Raw genomic sequence first — 20120 nt, forward strand, 5'->3', positions numbered from 1 at the left:
ATTTCACTTTAAATATTTTGAATAGTAGACTTTTGTTTATTCTTCACCCCAATTTTTCTCATTCTTCATCAAACCTAACACGTTTGTACCTTGTTTACACAAACTTTCAAATTATGTACTCACTGCAAATGTCAGGCAGGGCAGTCTGTCTCCCCTAGCCCCTCAGGACCCTCTCTAAGGATCAGCAAAGGGCCCCAGGGCACTGGGCTTCCCCTTGTGTGGGATCCTGGGATCAGGCCTGCCATTGGTCACCCACTTCAGTGTTGCTGGAAAGTGCCTCGGCCTGAGAAAAGGGAAGGGCTAAAACCTACAAAAGTTTGAGAACGTTTCTTTAAATACTTCATGCATACCTGTGAAAAAACAGGATAGAATCTGTCTGTGGCAACGGTTCAAAACTAGAGAAACAAAAAAAGACTTGAGTAGAAAACCAACTTCATTTAAATGTTGGAGGCAGCAGCTTTGTTTGGAGTTTTAATCCCATGCTGGTGGATGTTAATTCTGTAACATTATACAGTGGCCTTTTTTTGGGTACAAAGGTAGAAGGGGGGGTTTCTTTTGTGTTTTTCAGTGCAAAGTGATTCTGATCAGCGAGGACCAGGATTTCAGCTCCGAGTGCCTGACATTTCCATCTGAATCTACTTTTTTTTTAAGGGGGGAGAAAAAGGTCTAGTTTTTCAGGAAAAGAACCTCTCTACGCAATCCTGAAACTGATCTTTAGATTTACTTTTCCTTAATCAATAGAAAAAAACTTGATTGCAACTCAACACTTATCTGACTCTAGCGCAGGACTAACTGAATTTTTGGTTTTACGAGTAGGGGATTCAGACATCATTTCAGGAATCAGAAATAATTGGCAGCAAGTGAGGGAGAACCGACATGAATTCTTGTTGCACCTAAGTTTTTCCTGGTTTACCAAGATCTGGCTTAATATTTTTGACTCAGTTCCTCCAGTCTCTACAGAACAGGTTAGTGACATTTTTCATAAATGCAAATATTTAAATGAATCCTCCTTATTGCTCTCTGAACTGTTTCCCTAAGGACTCAAGGCTTAAACTTGCTCGGCATTCCCTCTAAAACATGTGTGTGATTTCTGCTTAAGTTTTAGTGTCCTTTTCAGCAGAAGTGACCAATATTGCTGATATACTTGAGATTTCAATGTGTATGGTCGACAACTGGAAATTTACAATAAAATCCTCCCTGGGTAAATTCACTGATTTTCCATGGAAGTTTGGCAGATGAGTTTGATAGTGTCTGTAAGAAGAGGAGGGTTTTTAAGAATACTATTAGCAGACTTGATGGTCTACCCCTCTACTTGGTTCTTATGTAGAACGTAGAACTTGTACCTGTGTGTGTGTGTGTGTGTGTGTGTGTTTCAGTGACTGGAGCAGCACAGACCACACAAACTCTTAACAATCCCTAAAGCCACAAGTTCAACTAATGGTAACTTAAATGAAAGCTGAATTCACTTTTGTGATGTTCTTTGTTTAATTGATTTGCTGGGACTAATCATTTGCTGTGCACTGGATTCCACTTTTATTGTTATTCCAGGGAGCTACCCTAATGTGGTTGTTTTTTATGACCAATATCTATCATTCATTTCTCTGTGGACAGTCAGTGCATTGTCTTATATTATCCGTGAATCTGGCCAGCACTTCCAAAGAATCATTGGCTCCATCCTATAAAGGTGATGGCGAACGCCAAATCCTCCTGCCTATAAAAACATGGTGGGCATTAGTGCTTTTATTTGATCCTGATTGAAAGCTGTTGTGAAAATTAGGAGAAGCGAGTCTCACAGAGGATGACAAGTGGGCTTGAGAGACAACAGGACACACGTATTTCTAGAGGGGACTCCCATTTCTCAGTGCTCTCGTTGGCACAGATGGATGCCTTTCCCTTGCTCATTGCCACGGTCACTGCTGCTATATAATTTCCTGACAATTTGAATGATCTCATTACACTTCCAAACTGGCTTCTCATGGGGGAGTCTAATTTGTTCATGAAATGTTGAACTTCGGAGGACCTGCTGGCATTCAGGGAATTTCAACCTGACTCGGAACTGTTGATGTTGTTATGTGAATTTGTTCTGTGATGGTTGTGATGTGTCTTGGGATTTGCCACCAAACACACCTGGTGTTCTATTTACTCTGGCAAGCTGGGGATCTTTTTTCTTTTTCTTTTTAAAATTCCAGGATGAATTATTCATCATTACTTAGAATTTGGGTCTCTTTCATCTTCGCACTTGTACGGCACCAAGGTGAGTACTACAGAATTCCAGAAAGCTCTTGATTAGCATGCTCTTGAATTTATAAAGAGACACTTTTGTTGGAACCTTAATTGTCAGGGCAGGTGTACATGTGTCTACAGATACAACAAGAAAAATGTAAATTAAATTCTGTTGTCAAGGGCAAACTGCATTAACTTTGAATGATAGTCACTTACATTCCTACTTTTCCTTATTTAACTTCGAACACATTTGTGTTTATCAGGTTGCCCCATGTTGATGCAGTCTTTCAGATAATGCAAATTATTTTTATGAAAAGGATATAGAATAGGTGTGTGTACCCCTCCCCATGACTGATAAATGATTCCCATTAAGGCATTTAAATTACAGCACAGACTTTAGCAAATGCACTTGTTTTAGCCCAAATCAGAAAAGTCACAGTGACACTTATGTAGCAGCCTTTTATAATGGCCAAAAAGCTAAAACTGCAAGTGAAATAAGAAAACCATTCCCCTCGGTAATTCCTTCTTTTCTCTGTGTAGCATTTTCCAAGGTAGGTAGGGGCCACATAAACATCTTTCTGCTATTGTTGGATTTTACACAAGAAACATAGGGACATCTACATAGATATGAAGCTTTTATGGATAAAATACTAAAGCTTCTTCCTTTGTTTTGTTTGTCTAGTTCAGCTGGCACATTATTACAAATCTAAATGGATAAATCTATAAGACATGTGTAGCCCTAACTTGGGTAAATTTAAATAGTTGTAGCATGCAAAGTGTTATGAGAAAGCTCTCCGTAGAGTGAGTCCCTCGGACTCCAGCCCCCTCCTTCTGTTCTGGGAAAGTCCTAAGAACACTGTAACAGCTACTGTGAAGCCCACAGCCTAAAGACAGCACGTCCCGGGCAATTTTTTTCTTTTATTAATTCCGATGCTATTGCTAGGCCACTCTGTTTGCAAGTTACATTTTTTATTATAGTGATGGTATCTAAGTTGGAAATTAATGTAGTTTAAAGCTACTCCTTATTAAGCACCCTTTTTTCACTCAAAAGTACTAAGTATTTATGAAATCAGATACCTTTATTGTTCGAGTGTCTTCTCAAAATTGAAAAATTTTAGCTGTCCAAAATTTTAATTGTTCCTGTTCAAAATCATGAACTAGTTAATATCACACATAAAGAGAAGAAACTTACAAATGTGCCTCCCCTTTGAAGCAGAGAGACGAGTTAAGACTCCATGTGCCCAGTTTTCTGTCTCTTCTCTGAGGGGTATGGATTTCCCATTTCATAGGCAGATTGGCCACTGCTGCCCAAAATACCAATTAATCTTTCAATGAAAATGATTACAATTCAGTGTGAATTTGAGCCCTTATTCACACTTGGGCATCACTCCTGAAGGATAAATCCATGACATGATTTGATGTATTATTATTAACTTGAGAAAGTTCATCACCCTTAAAATATTAAAGGCCTGTGTATCACACAATGCTAGGGATCATCAAGAGATGTTTTAAAAATCCCTACCTTCTAAGAATTTGGAATTTGTCACTTCTGTGTAAATACAAATGTTTGAGAACCCTTTTTGCCTACTGATTGTGGCATTAAGTGAAGCACCTCAGCAGGGACTTCTGTGATGAAAGTAACTACTCACTTCCAGAAGGTTCAGCTTTGGTTGGCTTCCAGAGACTCCTGGGACTTGGGGAACAACACTTACACACTAATGAACAGACTAGTTTTCCCTGCCTCCCTCTGATGATAGCCCTTAGAAGCAGAGTATTCTCTGTCCAGACAGAGCTCTGCTTGTCCTGCCTCAGAAAGAGAGAAGCTGGCATTGACCAGGCTCGGCTGTGTTGCTCTCTGGCCTCTTTCTATTCTCTCTCCCACGAGCTGTTGTCTGCTCACTAAAGCCTCCCAGAGGCACACGACTGCCCCTGGCCCATCGCTCACCAGTCTATCAGCTCCATCAGCACCCAGCAGGCTTTCCCAAGGAACAGGCTGATGTGGAAAGGAGTGTTAAGACACTGGCAAGCAGGTATCTCAGCAACAGAGGCCAGAAGCCTGAAAAAGGACTTGCCAGGGCCCCTGAGAACTGCCAATCAATTTAGAAAGAAGACAAGATGATGTTCTGTTGTTCTACTTTCATTCCAGCGAGGAAGCAATAGAGGCAGAGAAAAGTGACACCCCCCAGTGTAGGTGACGTCAGAGATGCCTCTGACCCTCATCAACCTGAGGAAATTGTCTAATAGTTCTTTCTAAACTAGATTAGCCCTTGCAAGAGTTTGGATAGGGAACTGCTGAGAGACAAGCCAGCTGCCAGGAAAGGTGGTGACACCGTGACAGGGAGGGAACTGAATGTGTTTGTGCTGGGAGGACGAGTAAGAGCCCCAAACCTCCTCTCCAAAGTGTCCTCAAGGGTCTAAGCGCCCTCACGTCAGAGGATGCCATGTCCACTTTAGGTAAATGAGCTGGTTAGACAGGCTTTTGTAGAGCCGGAGCTCAGAAAAGGTCACTCACTGGCCAGTCACCACAGGCCTTCTCCTCCTACTTTTGTCCCAGTTCCAACTATTGTTTATTCCCTTCTGGGATCTGGTCTCTTCTATTGTGAAGCAGGAGGGAGGCCACTCCTTTCAGGAAAAGACATGACAGAATTCTTGGCTAGAAAGCTTTTCATAGCCATGTTTCTGTATCTTGCCTTCCCATCAAGGATCAGGCCTATCCTAAGTCACGCCAGGCCAGAGGCCACCTCTCCCTGTGCTGAGAGCTCCAGACAGAGGTTATTTCACAGCCTTCTAGTCAGTTTGAACCCTCGCAAGAGTTTGGATGAAAAACTGCTTATTCAATTGCTCTCACCAAAATAAAACTCAGAAATGAAGCATGAAGTGCGTTCTCCTCAGGAAAAATGGCATCTCTCCCATTTCCACAGGTAGATGATAAGGCGCTGTGTCCGGTGCCGTTTGGGATAAGCGCAAAGGCAGTCTGACTTGCATTTAGCCTGTGAGACTCATGAAAAGAAGCTGGTGTGAGTGGGTGGGAGGGAGATAGCTTGCCAAAGGGAAGCGGGTTCTGCTGTCTATCTAACTGTCATCTCTCTTGACAGCTCAGCCCAAGGAGCTCATGTATCCATTTTGGCAGAATGACACCAAAACCCCTAAAGTAGACGATGGAAGCTCATCGGAGATTAAGTTGGCCATCCCTGTTTTCTTCTTTGGCATTCCTTACCGCACCGTCTATGTAAGTGGAGAAGCCTCTCAGCTGTTGCCCTGTGGCCCCCACCTTTGATTGTCATTAAGGAAAATCTTTTAAACACCTTTTTCCAGGGCTCTGAGAATGGAGGATTTACTAGCAGCCAAAATGACAAGTTCTGAGATTTCATGAGCTGATAGGTTTTATGATTAAGAAAGTCAAAGGTATATTTAATGGCTAATGTTCATAGGAGAGGAGTACACAGGGCAATAAATTGCTTCTGTGGGTGATTAAACACAGAAGTGAAGCAGAGGCCCCAATGCCATGAACATTATTTCTGCTACTCGACAAGATAGAAAGATACAGTGAACCACAATAGGAGCAATATCATTTTTTCTTTCCTTTTAGGGGGTGTGAAAAGTTTAGACATCGGCTCTTCGTGGGTTTCCCACCAATTTGGAGCAGAGTTGAAGTAGAGCTGAGGTGTCATCAATTAGTGTCTAAAAGTTGATTTCAGAATTGGCCACCCTCACTGGATCTGAGATGTGCTATGGGGTCCCGTTGTCAAACCCGCAAGAAATGGTACTTTAAAGTACAAACTCTTGGGGTCTTCCTGGTGGCGCAAGGGGTTAAGGCACAGCACTGTGATGCTGTTCGCAGCCACTGCAGCACCGAGTTCGATCCCCAGCCAGGGAGGTGACCCACATGGTGTAGCAGACCTCTCCTTCTGACTCACCTGCTCTCCCCTCAGCAGTGTATTTCAGTCAGTCTGCCTGTTCTGTTCCCCACTCTGTCTCTGGTGAATCCTCTCACCCCCCACACCTCTGGCGTGTACCCCAGTTCTTATATGCACAAATAAATCTTTAAAAAAAAGTACAAACTCTCGCCCATAATCAGAGCTTTCCTGGGTATCTGTGTTGTCAAGATTTTTTTCTGACCATTTGATGAGACTGTTGCATATTGAGAAAAAGTTTCAGAGCCACTGAACCTGTCTTTATCTTTTCCTTAAAAAGCTGGGCGAGGCATATGTAGATCAAACCCCATTCCATCCTCTTCTGGGTCCCATGCTGGAGAAAGAAATGAAACTCCAAGCGTGTCCGTCTCTGGCTGTCTCTACATCTGGAACCTCCATCTTTTCCAGCTTTGCTCGATGGCTTAGGGCTGGCTCCCATTAGGAACTAATTCCCTCTTCCATTGCTGAAGCAGTGGTCCCTGAGCCTGTGGCATTGGCTTCACTTGGTGCCTTGTTAGAACTGTCACTTCTCAGGCCCCACACCAGACCTACTGAATGGGAAACTCTGTGAGGGGAGTCCAGTAACCTTTATTTTAACAAAGCCTCCAGGAGCTCCTGATGCCCATAAAAGTTTGAGAACCACTGATCGAAACTATAGGATTTAATCAAAATGCACCTGAGACTTCTCAGGCTTCCCCCACAGTCTGTGTGTTTTAATTACACCCATTATTCCATAGTAAGCACATCACTCTGGCATCCTGAAGTGACTTTTATAAGCTACTCTCAGCAGAGCCTCCTTCGTCTATAACAGCTGATTGTAAGTTCCAGAATGTGTTGATCTGCTTTTAGAGATGAGTGAGTGGTAGAGAACTTCCATCTGGAAACTTTAGTCTCCCAGACCTCTAGAACAAATGTGTTTAGTTAAGTTCCTCTTTCTCCTCCATTATCCTGTATGACATGCATCTGAATAATTATGGCCCTTGCAAAAAGGTCCTTAATTTGGGGAAGATTTATTTGAGCACAAATTGTTCCCTAGTTTCCAGCATTTTGAGTAATGCCATCTTTTTCAAGCCTCTAGGTTGTTCATGGTCACTCCAGACCATAGATGTGTAATGTCCTCCAGCTTCCTTTTCAAACCTCATACCTGTGCTTTCAAGACAAGTTGACAAACCCTTGGCCCTGTACTGGTAATCTGCCTCTGGGTCTGTTAATGTCCATAATATTACTGAATAATGTAAACATGGCAAACGATTGGTACTTACAGGAAAATGTTTCTAGGTTTTCTGTATCCAGGAATTACAGGTATTCCCATCAGAGGCATTTCTACTCTTGAAGCCACACAAGTCACAGGGTTAAATCAGTTATCTACCAACATATGGAGTTGCAGACACAAGCAGAGGCTGAATTGTTTATAGGTCCTGAATCAATTGAGTGTGCATATTAGCTGGTGATTTGCAGTAAGGCTTAGTCATTTATTAAATTTACTAAGCTATTTATAAGTCATGAAGAATTCGCCATAAGATAGTGATGTACATTTATGACATAAAGTATACGTATCTACATTTTTATGTAGCAATTATACAAAGAAGTGTTATCATGGAATTAAGCATTTGTAGGTTGCAACCTTGCGCTTGTTCTAGGTATGGAGCGGTTGTGACCTCAGTGGAAGCCCTCTAAATGTCTCACCCATAGAAGGACAGTGTTTCCTCTGAGATCTGAGTTTGTGGATGGACTATTTGATTTATCTTTTTCTGATACTCCTCTTGTCATATATAATTGTGTTTGCTCAAGATGGGGCTATGGTCTGAGAAATGCTTAACTAGGTGATTTCATGGTTTGTAAACATCATAGAGCGTAATTGCAGAAATCTAGATGGTACAGCCTACTACCCACCCAGCCAAATCGTGTAGACTATTGAGACAGAGTCATAGGTTCAGATCATTATTGACTGAAATATGATTTGATATATGATTGCAATAGAATCAAGGTCTAATGTAGAACTCCTCAATTTTTTTAATTTAACTTTTGGCCTTCATGTTTCCTGTTTTTTTTTTTTTCCATCTATTTTGCATTGGTGACTCTATCTTTATTGCTTCCATTACCTGCTGCCTGGCCCAACACACACACACACACACACACACGGATGCATGCATGCACACACAGTAGCATTTGATAAGTATAACTAGAGATAGAGAACATGAAAATGAGACTGATTATTAATAAAAAATGAAGCTGACTACAAATTGAAAGTGAAAGAAAACCAATGAGTTTGTCTGGAAATCAACGAACCTCCTAGCTGAGCAATGGAAGCTTGTGTAGGGGGTTCCAATTCAGTAGTTTAAAAGTTGTCTCCATTCAGATGACTGGGCAAATGAGCCTCTGAAGCTGTTGTATCCTCCAATGCCCTGTGCAAAACCTCGTATTTTTGCAGGTCAACAACAACGGCGTTGTTTCCTTCAACGTGCTTGTGAGTCAGTTCACACCGGAGTCCTTTCCCCTGACAGATGGACGGGCCTTCATTGCCCCTTTCTGGGCAGATGTGCACAATGGCATTCGAGGCGAGATCTACTATAGAGAGACCATGGACCCTGTCATCTTGAAAAGAGCCACCAAGGACATCAGGAAGTACTTCAAAGACATGGCAACCTTCTCTGCCACTTGGGTTTTCATTGTGACGTGGGAGGATGTCACATTTTATGGAGGGAGCAGCACCACACCTGTAATAATCCACATTTTTGCATTTCCATTTCATAGCCTGACATCTAATTCTTGTCCATCTTAATTTCTGTGAAGGAGTCTAATTGTTAGAGCTGACGATCGTCCTTTTCCTTGAGTGAAACTAGGGAGTCTTGTCACCCGTTTTCCCAGAAACAGAGGGAGCCAGCATAGCTAGCCGGTTCCGTCGGTGGGAGTATTTCAGAAGCTGTGTCTTCCCTGTCACTAATCATTATGAATTTCTAAAAATGACCCCTCATGATTTTCTAGGATTAGTAGCATTCCTGTTCTGCAAGACAGTGATGGAGACACATAGGCATCATCCAGGCCATGTGAGTAGGGACCCACAGGAGCCCAAAGTGCTTTTTTTTTTCTAGCCAGAGGCATAAATGCCTCTCTCCATCAGCTAATTTCCCTTTTTTCCCCTCTTTTTTTCCACAAAACTTGGTAGAAAGAGTAAAATAGGTGTGCCAGTTTGGGGCACAAATGACCTAACTCATTTTATCATGTTATGCCCCCACCCTTTTTTATTATGATTGGGGCTGGAATTATTCATATGTGATGTTAATTGGAGTGGGCAGTTAAAGCGTATCCTGAGTAAAGTTTCAACATCTGCTCTGAAATCCCAAATGTGCAGTCAAATAAAAGTCAAATCAGAAAGATTATCACTAGCATTATGGTAGAGATAATGAACTTTCCACATAAAGGGACAGAATACAGTTTTCACCAAAGCCTGTGGCTTGTTTGGGTGATGCTGGCAGTGGAGGCTTTTGGGATAACAGGCTTGTCTTCAGCTGTCTAATTTCCAGTTAGCAAAAGCACTAAAAAAATCTGCCCACTGCTTTTTTTAGTATTATTCTCAATTCCATCTGTTTTCCAATTTCTTTGGCCATGCGTTGGTTGTTTCATGGTGGAACAGAAACTACTGAGTTAGAGACAGAGGTGGAAAGCACTAGGCTGGCAATTCACTGCCTCCTCGAAGTGAGTGCACAGTGGTTCAGAACCAGCAAACTGAGGCATCAAGGCACACTTTATCGCTAAGAGGTTTTAGAGAACAGAAAGGCACAAGTTTAAACAGTGGCTGCATTGGCTAGAAATAAGCTCAAAAGAAGCATACATTTCCCTCTGTCATGTTATGGATTGCTAACGACTCCATGGGTGATGTTTTATGTCCTTTAAGGCTCATACCTTGCAGTGTTAGAATGCAGGATGCCAGCGATCAATAAATTTTAGTGTCATTGGTGGGGCAGGGGGAAGAGAAGAAATACCCATCAAATGCTGTCCACCATTTTTTTTTTTCAAAAAAACTTCCCTTGGCAATAAAAGTGGCAAGATAATTTAGACACTTTCTGGTTTGTATTTTGGAGCACATTTCTAGACAAGCTGAGAACTCTTTCTATGAGGATGGACGAGGTAACATCGAAGTGCTTTGAGCTCCTTGGAGAAAAAGATGATACAATCATCCAGTGCTGTTAACACATCCATTTATCCCAATTTTCCAAACTTTGTCCCAGGTCTCCTCTCCTTTATAGGAACACATATCATCAGACCAACTTGATGCTGGATTTGAGAGCCCCTTTACAAGCAGAGATTTCATGAAAGCCCAATAGAGGAGGGGAAGGGCATATGTTTATTTCAAGCAAGGATCTTATCTTTACTGAAGGCTTACTGTGAGCCCTGTACTGTGATGGGCTATTTTTGTATTACTTAGCCATCACAAGAATGTTCCAGAATAAGCACTCTCTTTCTACTGTGAAGGTGAAGGAAGGGGCTCAGAGAGCCTAAGTAACTTACCTGAGTGGCAAGAAAAGGGGTTGGAACAACAAAAGGAGGCGGAACAATTTTCCAATGGAATTCTAACTATTTGTTCAGCTGCCTTCTAGGTTGCACCAGAAGTCCTCAGACGTATAAACGGGTTTTGCAAAGAAGATCTGGATGCATGTGAAAACTAACGCTAAAGAGATGTGGTGGGGGTTCGGGGGTGAGTGGGATTGGGTGAGAAAGGGTTGAGAGGATTTGAGGGAAGTTAGCCTCTGAAGTGTCGTTAGGATGGTTTTGAAGTGACTTCTGGGATGAGAAAAGGGTTGTTCTCAAGTCTGCTAGGACCAAAATATTTCCAGCTTCATTTTGATAAAGGAACTCACTTCCTAAAGGAACTTCCTGATCTGAGGGAGGATTTAGCTTTAGTCCTTGTGTGACCTTGAGTGGATGCCTGTCCCTTGAACTGGACCCTATAGAGAGCTTATAGAAATCTTGAGCTGGCTATTCCCTCATCTCTGTGTCCCACTTTCCCCTCTTGTTGAGAGGGGCAAAGGAATGAAATCATCTACCTGGTTAACTCTATCAAAACCGCCATCGGCTGTGGCAAGCACTGAGCTGGAGAAGAAAGTCTCGTTTACAAAAAGGGCTTTTCTTTCCTTGTACCTTGTCTCTCTCCCTGGGACCAAGATGGGAGATTTGGGGCTTCCAAGATCCTCTACCCCAGTTTGATTACACAGGATAAGGATTTGTGTCTTCCTTTGCGTCGCAGAGAATGCTAACCAGGATGGTATCAGGCAGCGAGGAAAAGGCTAGGTTTGAATGAAAAGGTCAAAGCAACTTATTTGTTTCCTGAAAACATGTGCCGATTAACAGAGGGAAATAGTAGAGTATAGAGTTGGCTACAACTTATTTCTGGAAACTTTGCAAGGCTTGTTTGAATTTATACAGCATCTCCTTCTAAAAAAAGTATAATATTAAGAGTGTGTGATGACAGTGCACTTAGATATAGACTCGGGGTTCTGGCCTGAGTCTTGTTTTCTACTGCTGGGTCATTGCAAAATTTCTAACAATTTCATTTCCCTTCAGCCCTCGGTTTCCTTCGGTATAAAAGATGAAAATGGGCCTCCAAATCACCCTTCTTGGCATTGGTCTGAGGTACAGATGAGATTTGAGAATTTTGCAGATATAAAGTGATGTATCAATGCTCAGAGGAGCAATTTCTCCCCACAAAGTGCTTTTAAAAAAAATCATTTTCTAACTTCCATTTAAAAAAGAGGGAGACATCGCACCAAGATTGGAGGTTTTTTCCAGCAAGCAAGAGCACAATTTACACCAGCACTTCAGCCACTCTAACTAGCATTTGTTCTCTCCTCAAATCCAAGCCCCACCCAGCCTGCTCAGGAAACAGGTGCCTGCAGCCCTTTTCCGGGCTCGCTGTCTCGGATAGTTTATTCTCATGCTGCCATCTATAGGTGGCCGCGGGTGAGGACATGCTCAGCCTGGCCTCTGAATTTTCTGTTGGTGCAAGTCAGATGTAAGAAGGCCGCTGAGTCAGACGCTAGGTTATTCTCAGGCAATTTCTCTTTTAGATGCACAACCCCACATGTCTTCCTTTCCCCGCTGGAGGCGAGAACAAAACTCAGAGAGGAGGCAGAGCGTGACAGGAGCCTGGAGTTGCAGCAGCTCTGAGCCTTTTGGAGGTGGGAGGGTGCAGAGCAAAGAGGCTTCTGGTGGGGTGTGTGACCCGTGAGACCAGCCCTTGCCGTCTTGTAGGTGAACACCTTCCAGGCCGTCCTGGTGTCTGACGGCTCCTATACCTTCACGCTGTTCAATTATTACGAGATCAACTGGACCACTGGGACGGCAAGCGGTGGCGATCCCCTGACCGGACTAGGGGGAGTGATGGCGCAGGTAGGTGTTCTGCATCTCCTCCCCTGCAAGTTTCTGAAACATCAAACTCTGCCTAGTGGCTCAGCATCTGGAGGGAGTCCTGCCGACAGGTCTTCCCTAGATGGGCTTGTGTGATCTTGCAGGAGGATCGAGAGGCTGGTCTCGCCTGTCTCTTATTTGCTGACCCAAGGGTAGCATGAACTAGGCAGGCCTTCCCCACCTGGAATGGTGGGTGACCCCAAGGACTCTGAGAAAAGGGGGTCTCTTGATGCCGGATAGGCTGGCTTCTGAAAATAAGGTAATGGGGCAGATTAACCAGTGGGCTGGTGTGTGTGCTCAGCAGTCTGTATTCCCTTTGTGCTCTAGGCAGGATTTAATGGTGGAAACCTCACCAATTTCTTCAGCCTCCCGGGGTCAAGAACCCCGGATATCGTGAATATCCAAGAGACCACAAATGTCAACGTTCCAGGCCGCTGGGCTTTTAAAGTTGACGGGAAGGAAATTGACCCAGCCAATGGCTGCACCTCCAGAGGTAAAGACTTTTCCTCTTCTCTAAGGCAAAGCGGGGTTTGTTTAGTTTAGATTGACAGGCAGGCTTTTAAGCTATGGGGGCGGACTCATTCCCGATGCCTTACTCTTTTGACATCTCTCAGCTGGGTAAGAGAGATCAAGGTAATTTTAGCATGCACATTCATCACGCTGGGAGCTGAAACCCTGCATTTGCTACACTGTGGTTTTCAAAGTCCTTGCCTGGGGTGTGAACACAACTCCCTGTTCAGAGCGACTCCAAAGTGGACAGGAATCTTGAGTGATTTCTCAGCCAGAGGGACAGAAGGGAGCCCTCCTGCTTAACATTATTTTTGTTGTTGTTATTGCCATTGCCCCCCCCCCCTTTAAATTTTCTTTTTCTCTTTACTCCTGCTCTGCCATCTGCACTTCGTACATCCACAGGAGTGGGCGAACTTGCACCGTTGCCAAGTCTCCACTAGAGTAAATCAGTACTTCCTAGTATGACTAGAAAGAAGAAAAAATGTGACCCAGTCTTTAGGTAGCATCTCCTAAAATCCTCCCACAGCAAAACATGTAGGAATTTGCAGAGAATCAAAGCTGGCTTTTGGTTTGGGTGGGTTTCCTTTACATTGGCATCTGAAGTTCAAAGCCTTCTTTGAACTATCTGAACCCTTTGGGATGTACAAAATGGCCCAAGACTCTCACAGAAACATCCTAGTTCATAGACTCCTGCTTCTTATGTGTCTAAACGTATTTAAGAAATAGTATGTCTGCTTCCAAGAATGGAGATGATAGCTACTGCAATTTAGGTCTCTGTGGGTTTCCTTTACAGATGAAATCATTCATCCATTTGTCTGTCCATCTACCTATCCACTCATCTATTTACCAGTCTTCTACCCATTCACCTATCCATTCACCTACCCACCTACCATCCATCCATCCATCCATCCATCCATCCATCCATCCATCCACCCATCCACCTATCCATCCATCCAGTCATCCAATCATCTACCTAAACCCAACCCTAACCCATCCATCATCCATTTGCCTATGCACACAACCTGCTACCCACTCACCCATTCATTTACTTACTTACCCACTATCCATACATACTTACATATATACATATATACATACATACATACAACCATTCAGCCATCCAATTATCCAGTTATCAAGTCATTACATCTTTCCAAATGCGCTTTGAAAGCCCCAACGATGTGTTTGCCATTCTGTTAGGTGTTGAGATGAAGGATTTCTAGTCTCTTATAACACCATTATGGTAAAAAAGATGCCACAGAAGCAGTGATGATGCAGTGTCAGGCATATTATGATAAACATGAGTGCAAGGTGCTGTGAAAGCTCAGAGGAGGATCTTGGGGAAAATGTTTCCAGATTACTAAGAAGTTTTGGGTTGGGATGAGTTTTCAGGGGATCTCTTGCAGATAGAAAGCACAAACTAGTGACCTACAAAATATCAGCAGTCCTGGAGGCCTCAGGTAACTCTCTGACTCAGTTTTAATTTCTTTGTAATATACAGAAAAGTCACATTCTCCTGGTTTGACATGCCTACCTTCTGTCCCCTTCCTTGCACTGAAGCTTATCAAACCTCAGCCTTTGCACTAAGAAAGGTCATTTGCGTAGATGCTCTGCCTGAGCATCTTTGCCTCTATGGACTCTGTGAAGTCCTCCATGCTCAGAATAGCAAATAAATGTTTTGGAGTTAACCTGATATTAAGCTGAATTGGAAAGAACCTTGCTCCAAAACTCACCATGAATTCAGAGACTGTGCCCTCCCCCCTTAACAGTGTGAATATAGAGTGTAAATACAGCATCACATAAGGTCTGTGAACAATGCCAAGCCAGTACTCCATTATCTCCTTCCTCTTCGTGGCCCAGACTAGGGACCTACCCGAAGCCTTCCCTGCTTTGTCGGAGCATCACATAGCTGAGCGGCTGTGATCGTGCAGTCTAAGTACTGAGCGACAGCCTCTTGCCTGAGTCCTGGGAATGAAATGCCGTGATAATGGAAAACGTTGGCTTGCAGAGCTGTGGAGTTGGGCAGACGCCAGCTGTGTACAGAGTCCTCACTTTGACTTCATTCTTTTCCTCCTGAGTTATGAGTTTGGGTTGCATGTGCAGGACAAATTCAATATCTTTATACAGACTGTTGTGCATTTTTATGGGCCACTGGACATATATCAATCTAATGAGATTGGGGTTTGGCTGAGGTGACAGCAGGGGAAGTGTTGCATAAAGCTGGTTTATTATATCAGCATTTTGCAAACAAAATGATCTCAGAGAGCCTACCTTTTTGGTCCAAACCTCCTCTATTCAAAGACATTTTCCTCTCCTTAATTGGTCTGCCTGAAAAAAACAGAGAGTGGAAATTATACCAAGTGGAGGCTATTAGAATATATGCCGCCATGGACCAGTGCTGAAGAACGTTCATGATTGAGGGGGCCCATTTGAAGGGCTGCGGCATGTGATTCACTGGGAATGTGAATAATCGATTGTTCCATTTGGGGCCCTGCTCTTAACAGATGCAAAAAAAAATAGTTGCCTGTGAGATATAATTGATCCTGTTAGACCATCATCAAAGCACCCCTGCTTTTTGCTTGGGTTGTCCTTAAGACCCTGTGCTGTTCACTAGTATTCAGGTTTATAAACACTTGAGACATCTTTTCAAAATAAAGTTTCAAAGGAGTTACTCCCGGCATATAACATCATTTCCATTTCTTAATGTGGTGTCTTTTATACTTTCCTTTTCAGACACTCAATTTATAAATGCTTCTGCCTCTATCACTATGTGCCAAATTTATAGTTTCACTGTTCTTCATGAGGCAGGGATGAGACAATAACATTGTCCACATTTTCAGGTTAGAAAACCGAGACACCTGAAATTTAAGTCAGTAGACCTATGTCGATTGCAGACTTGTGATCATGGTCCAGTTTTCTTGACCTTGACCCCTCACCCAGGGCTTTATCACAGCCTGCAGCCTAGAGATGCTTCTATTTTAAATAGAGGTTGATATCAACAACTGGCACATTTCAAAGCTTTTGGTGGGGGAGATTATTTATTGAGGCTTTATTTTATTTTTTAAAAAACTTATTAAATTTTTTTTTAATCGTGGTAACATTGGTTTAGAACTCTGTATGCATTTGGAGATACAGGTTCATACCTCTTCAGGTGTGTGTTACCACATCACGCCCGCCACCACTAAGGCACCTAAGTCCTCCACTGTAGTCCATTGTACAGGGAAAATGGGCTTAAAGACTGACGTCTACCAAGTAAATAGAAGTAAAGACTTAAAATTAGCACAGTCCGTAAAGCCATGCCCCTCTTCCTTCTCCTGGTGGCTTAGGTTGTATCAAGAAGTTCCATTCAGTGGATAAAGACTTAGGGCCTGGACCAAAAGAAAGATGACTTGAGTAGAAGCGAGCTCTGCCTCTGCAGCATCTGCAGGATTTATGAGCCTTGGCAGGTGGCAGGCAAGAAGTCAGCCTTTTCCAGAATCTTCCCCAAGACCTGGGATTTAAATATGTGCTTTTGACTCCTGGTTCATGTTGTTGATCTTTTCTGGAACACACTGGCCCCGGCAAATATTTGTTCAGTGAGTGCATGAGTGAATGAATGAACACAACAGCAAATAAACCAACGGTCTTGCTGAAGGGCCTGGCTAAGTGGGACCTTTGTTTTGGAATTCCCCTTATTCTTTTTTTTTTTTTAAAGATTTATTTATTTATGTATACAAGTACTGGGGTACAGGCCAGAGGTGTGGAGGGTAAGAGGATTCACCAGAGACAGAGTGGGGAACAGAACAGATAGACTGATTGACTGAAATACACTGCTGATGGGAGCAGCAGGTGAGCCAGGAGAGGTCTGCTGCGCCATGTGGGCAGCTCCCTGGCTGGGGATCGAACTCGTGCTGCAGTGGCTGCGAACAGCTTCATAGGCTGCGTCTAACCCCTTGCACCACCAGGGAGGCCCTCCCCTCTTAATCTTGAAAGGAAGGCTAGGGCTGCTGTGTTCTAACCTTTCCCAGGGATTAAGATGGTATCTTTCCTTGAATGGGAATGTGCTCACCGGCCACGGAGACAACCATGCCAAGAGGGTAGACTGGATTCAGATAGACTCAGCTTGGGATCCTGCCTTCATCCCTGAGCGGCTCAGTGCTCCTCCACAAACTGCTCAACTTCTCTTAAGCCTCAGTTTCCCCATTTGTCCAATGAGGGCAACAATACCTGCCTAATAAGGTTCTTGTGTGAATTAAATGGTATAATGCAAGTACAGCACACAGCCCCCGGATGGCTCAATGTCATTATTGTTGGCTCTGCTGTCATTATTCCCCAGGACAGTTTCTTCGGCGAGGGGAGGTGTTTTGGGATGATCTGAACTGCACCATCAAGTGCCGCTGTCTGGATTTCAACAATGAAATCTACTGCCAAGACGCCTCGTGTAGCCCCTATGAGTCATGTGAAGCCAAAGGCAAATTCTTCTACTGCAGCCCGGTGGAGACCAGCACTTGCGTGGTGTTTGGGGAGCCACACTACCACACATTTGATGGCTTCCTCTTCCACTTCCAAGGCTCCTGCGCCTACCTGTTGGCCCGACAGTGTTTGCAGACTTCCAGCCTCCCATTCTTCAGTGTGGAGGCCAAGAATGAGCACCGCGGAGGCTCGGCAGTCTCCTGGGTGAAGGAGCTCTCGGTGGAGGTGAATGGCTACAAGATTCTCATCCCCAAAGGAAGCTATGGAAAAGTTAAGGTGAGGCCCTCTCTCTCCTCCGTGGGGAGGAGAAGCTGGAGATTCTTCAGCCTGGAACAGACCTTTCCAGGTCTAGGAGCTCTGTTGTTTGCTGTGTATACCAAAGAGAGGCCCTGCACTTCTGGCTTTGCAAACGCCATGTCAAATCCCTTATGAGGCTAGGTTTTCTTTGCACAAGAGCTTGCTCCCCTGAGCTCTCTCCCTAGTGTGTCTACTTGCTGTAAAATACACTTATGTTCCAGGTTCCCTCATAAAGGCTGGTAGACACACACTCACATACACAAGCATGAACACACATGTGAGCACACATGTCCGAGCTCAGCAGTAACTGGGACAGGGAGTAAGTGCAGTTTCTCATGGACCTGGCTTGCAACAGGTCATGCCCTCAAGCTGGTGCAAAACCAAAGCACACTCCCCCTCTGCAGCACAGCCTTTCATGAACACCCCTCATCCCTCATCCTATTTGCTTCATTCTCCAAATTGATTGGTTTCTCCAGAGGCTCCTGAATAGCCTCCTGGAGTGGAACTTGGAGACTGTAGTGAGGCCAGGTGGGAAGGTCTGCAGAAAGCTGTGCCCACACCTCCTTCTGACAGAACTTGCCCACTCCTGGTGGCAAGAGAGAACATGGGTCTCTAGGTCTGTTTCGCATATGCAAATGGTTCCTGCTCCTGCCCACCTGGATTTCAAGCCTGGGCACTGACAAAAGAGGGAGCGCAAAATGCCATTAGCAATTACTCAATTTGTGGAGGCCCCAATTTTCATAATGTTAATGAAGACCTTGTTGCAACCGTGTATTTATTCGAGCAGTAATAATCACAGCCACAAGGGGTTGATTGCTGCAGCCCCATGCAATCCTTAATCCCCATGCATGGAGGCCGTTACAGAGATTACAAGCCAGAACTGAAGCCAATGCTGGGATTTCTTTCTTCTCTTAAATGTGTGTTGTAGTTTTAATGGATGCAGCATGTCCAACAAAAGGCAGGACAGAGGAACTAATTCCATTTTACTGGCTCTGCCCTTCCCAGACCTATGTGACTTTTCAGTGTCATAATTAGAAAAGTGAGCCATTAACGTGATGCAAATGCCAGTTTTCTTGTTTGGTTAGCGTCTCTAGAGACAGCCCTGTGTCCAATCAAACGTCAGGACGCGTGGGTACAGGAGGCTGCAGTTTTTCCATTTTAAATGTATAGTGCGCAGTTGAGCAAGATACTTATCGTCGTAGATAGATGCTAACATTTCAGGCCAGAAAAATGTTTGCTGGCTGTTCCCTACTTGCCTGTATTGTGGAGATGATGTGTATGATATCTGCAGTTGCAAGAGGAAGCTCCATGCTTCATTCCTACTTTCCATTTTGATTAAAATTCTTTCGCGCTCACAGTCAGACTTTTTCTTACAGAAGGAAAGGGACACCGTCATTGCTTTCGGGCCCAGCAGCTCTGCTAATTTCGCACGGCTCTTTTCCACCGTCCAAGCGTAGGGCATGGATTCTTCAATTTTCTGTGGTGACAGGGAGATGTGGATGTGAATGTAAATGTTACAGGAAGAAAAGGTTATGTGACTCCAACAGCAAGCTAACAATGGCTTCCTTTTCCTTTTGCCAAATGGCTTCCAAGTGTCTCTGCACACACCTGCTCTGCTGGGGAGGCTGGCAGAGCCTCCTCCCTGGGTGAAGTGGGGACAGGCAGGGAGAGGGTGGGAAGCAAGCAGGAGCCCCATATACCTGTGAGGCTGCCGACTTCCTCAGACATGCTGTGGCCACTTAAGTCTCTTTTTGCTAATTATTGATTGCCTTTCTCCATGTGCTGGGGTTAGGAACTGGGCTCTGTATATATTTTGTTCCCCCTTTCAATTATTCCCAAGTAACAAAATCAATGATTGGAAGTTGTATATGTTAATAGGGGTCACAGAAATCGGCTAAAATCTATATGTAAGAATCATCTCCTTCTAGCTAATGCTTATCAGTTTTCATATTTCTCTGCCAGACCAACCTGAATAGTTTAGGTGCTGCAGTGAAAAAATTGCCAAGACCAAATAATCTGTGGTGACGAAGCGCTCAATTAGGGGACACATCTGCTCAGCCCCTGTACCACCACTGCCAGTTGATTTGCCTCTTTAAGTTTCATTTTCTTCTCCTGTAAAATGAGAAACACTGTCCAGAAGACAGGGCTTCTGGGTTGTAGCTTGGACTTGGCTACCTCCACTCAGAACTGGGTTGGAGGGAGCAGGTAGCAGTGGCCAGACATGGTTTTGGAGCTGGTAAAGGTCAGGCCCTGTTATGTACAAGTTCACAAATCCTAAATCTCAGTTTCCTCATCTGCAAAAGGAGAAAAGGATAAGAA

At 43.9% G+C, this 20120-nt stretch overlaps 1 protein-coding gene across 2 annotated transcripts in view; it reads left to right on the top strand.

Annotated features, from left to right (window-relative positions):
• Nucleotides 1-2190: 2190 nt before the first annotated feature.
• TECTA (tectorin alpha) overlaps nucleotides 2191-20120 on the top strand; it is a gene marked incomplete at both ends in the record, with an annotated part of 69436 nt that continues 51506 nt past the window's right edge. For both annotated transcript variants that reach the window (XM_084251090.1, XM_084251091.1), the window contains 6 exons: nucleotides 2191-2254; nucleotides 5319-5452; nucleotides 8569-8856; nucleotides 12387-12524; nucleotides 12870-13035; nucleotides 17368-17780. In XM_084251090.1, coding sequence (XP_084107216.1) covers nucleotides 2191-2254; nucleotides 5319-5452; nucleotides 8569-8856; nucleotides 12387-12524; nucleotides 12870-13035; nucleotides 17368-17780 — 1203 coding nt within the window. The remainder of the gene's footprint in view (nucleotides 2255-5318; nucleotides 5453-8568; nucleotides 8857-12386; nucleotides 12525-12869; nucleotides 13036-17367; nucleotides 17781-20120) is intronic.

This window comes from Talpa europaea (assembly GCF_964194135.1).
Source record: "Talpa europaea genome assembly, chromosome: 12".
Classification (NCBI taxonomy): Eukaryota; Metazoa; Chordata; class Mammalia; order Eulipotyphla; family Talpidae; genus Talpa; species Talpa europaea.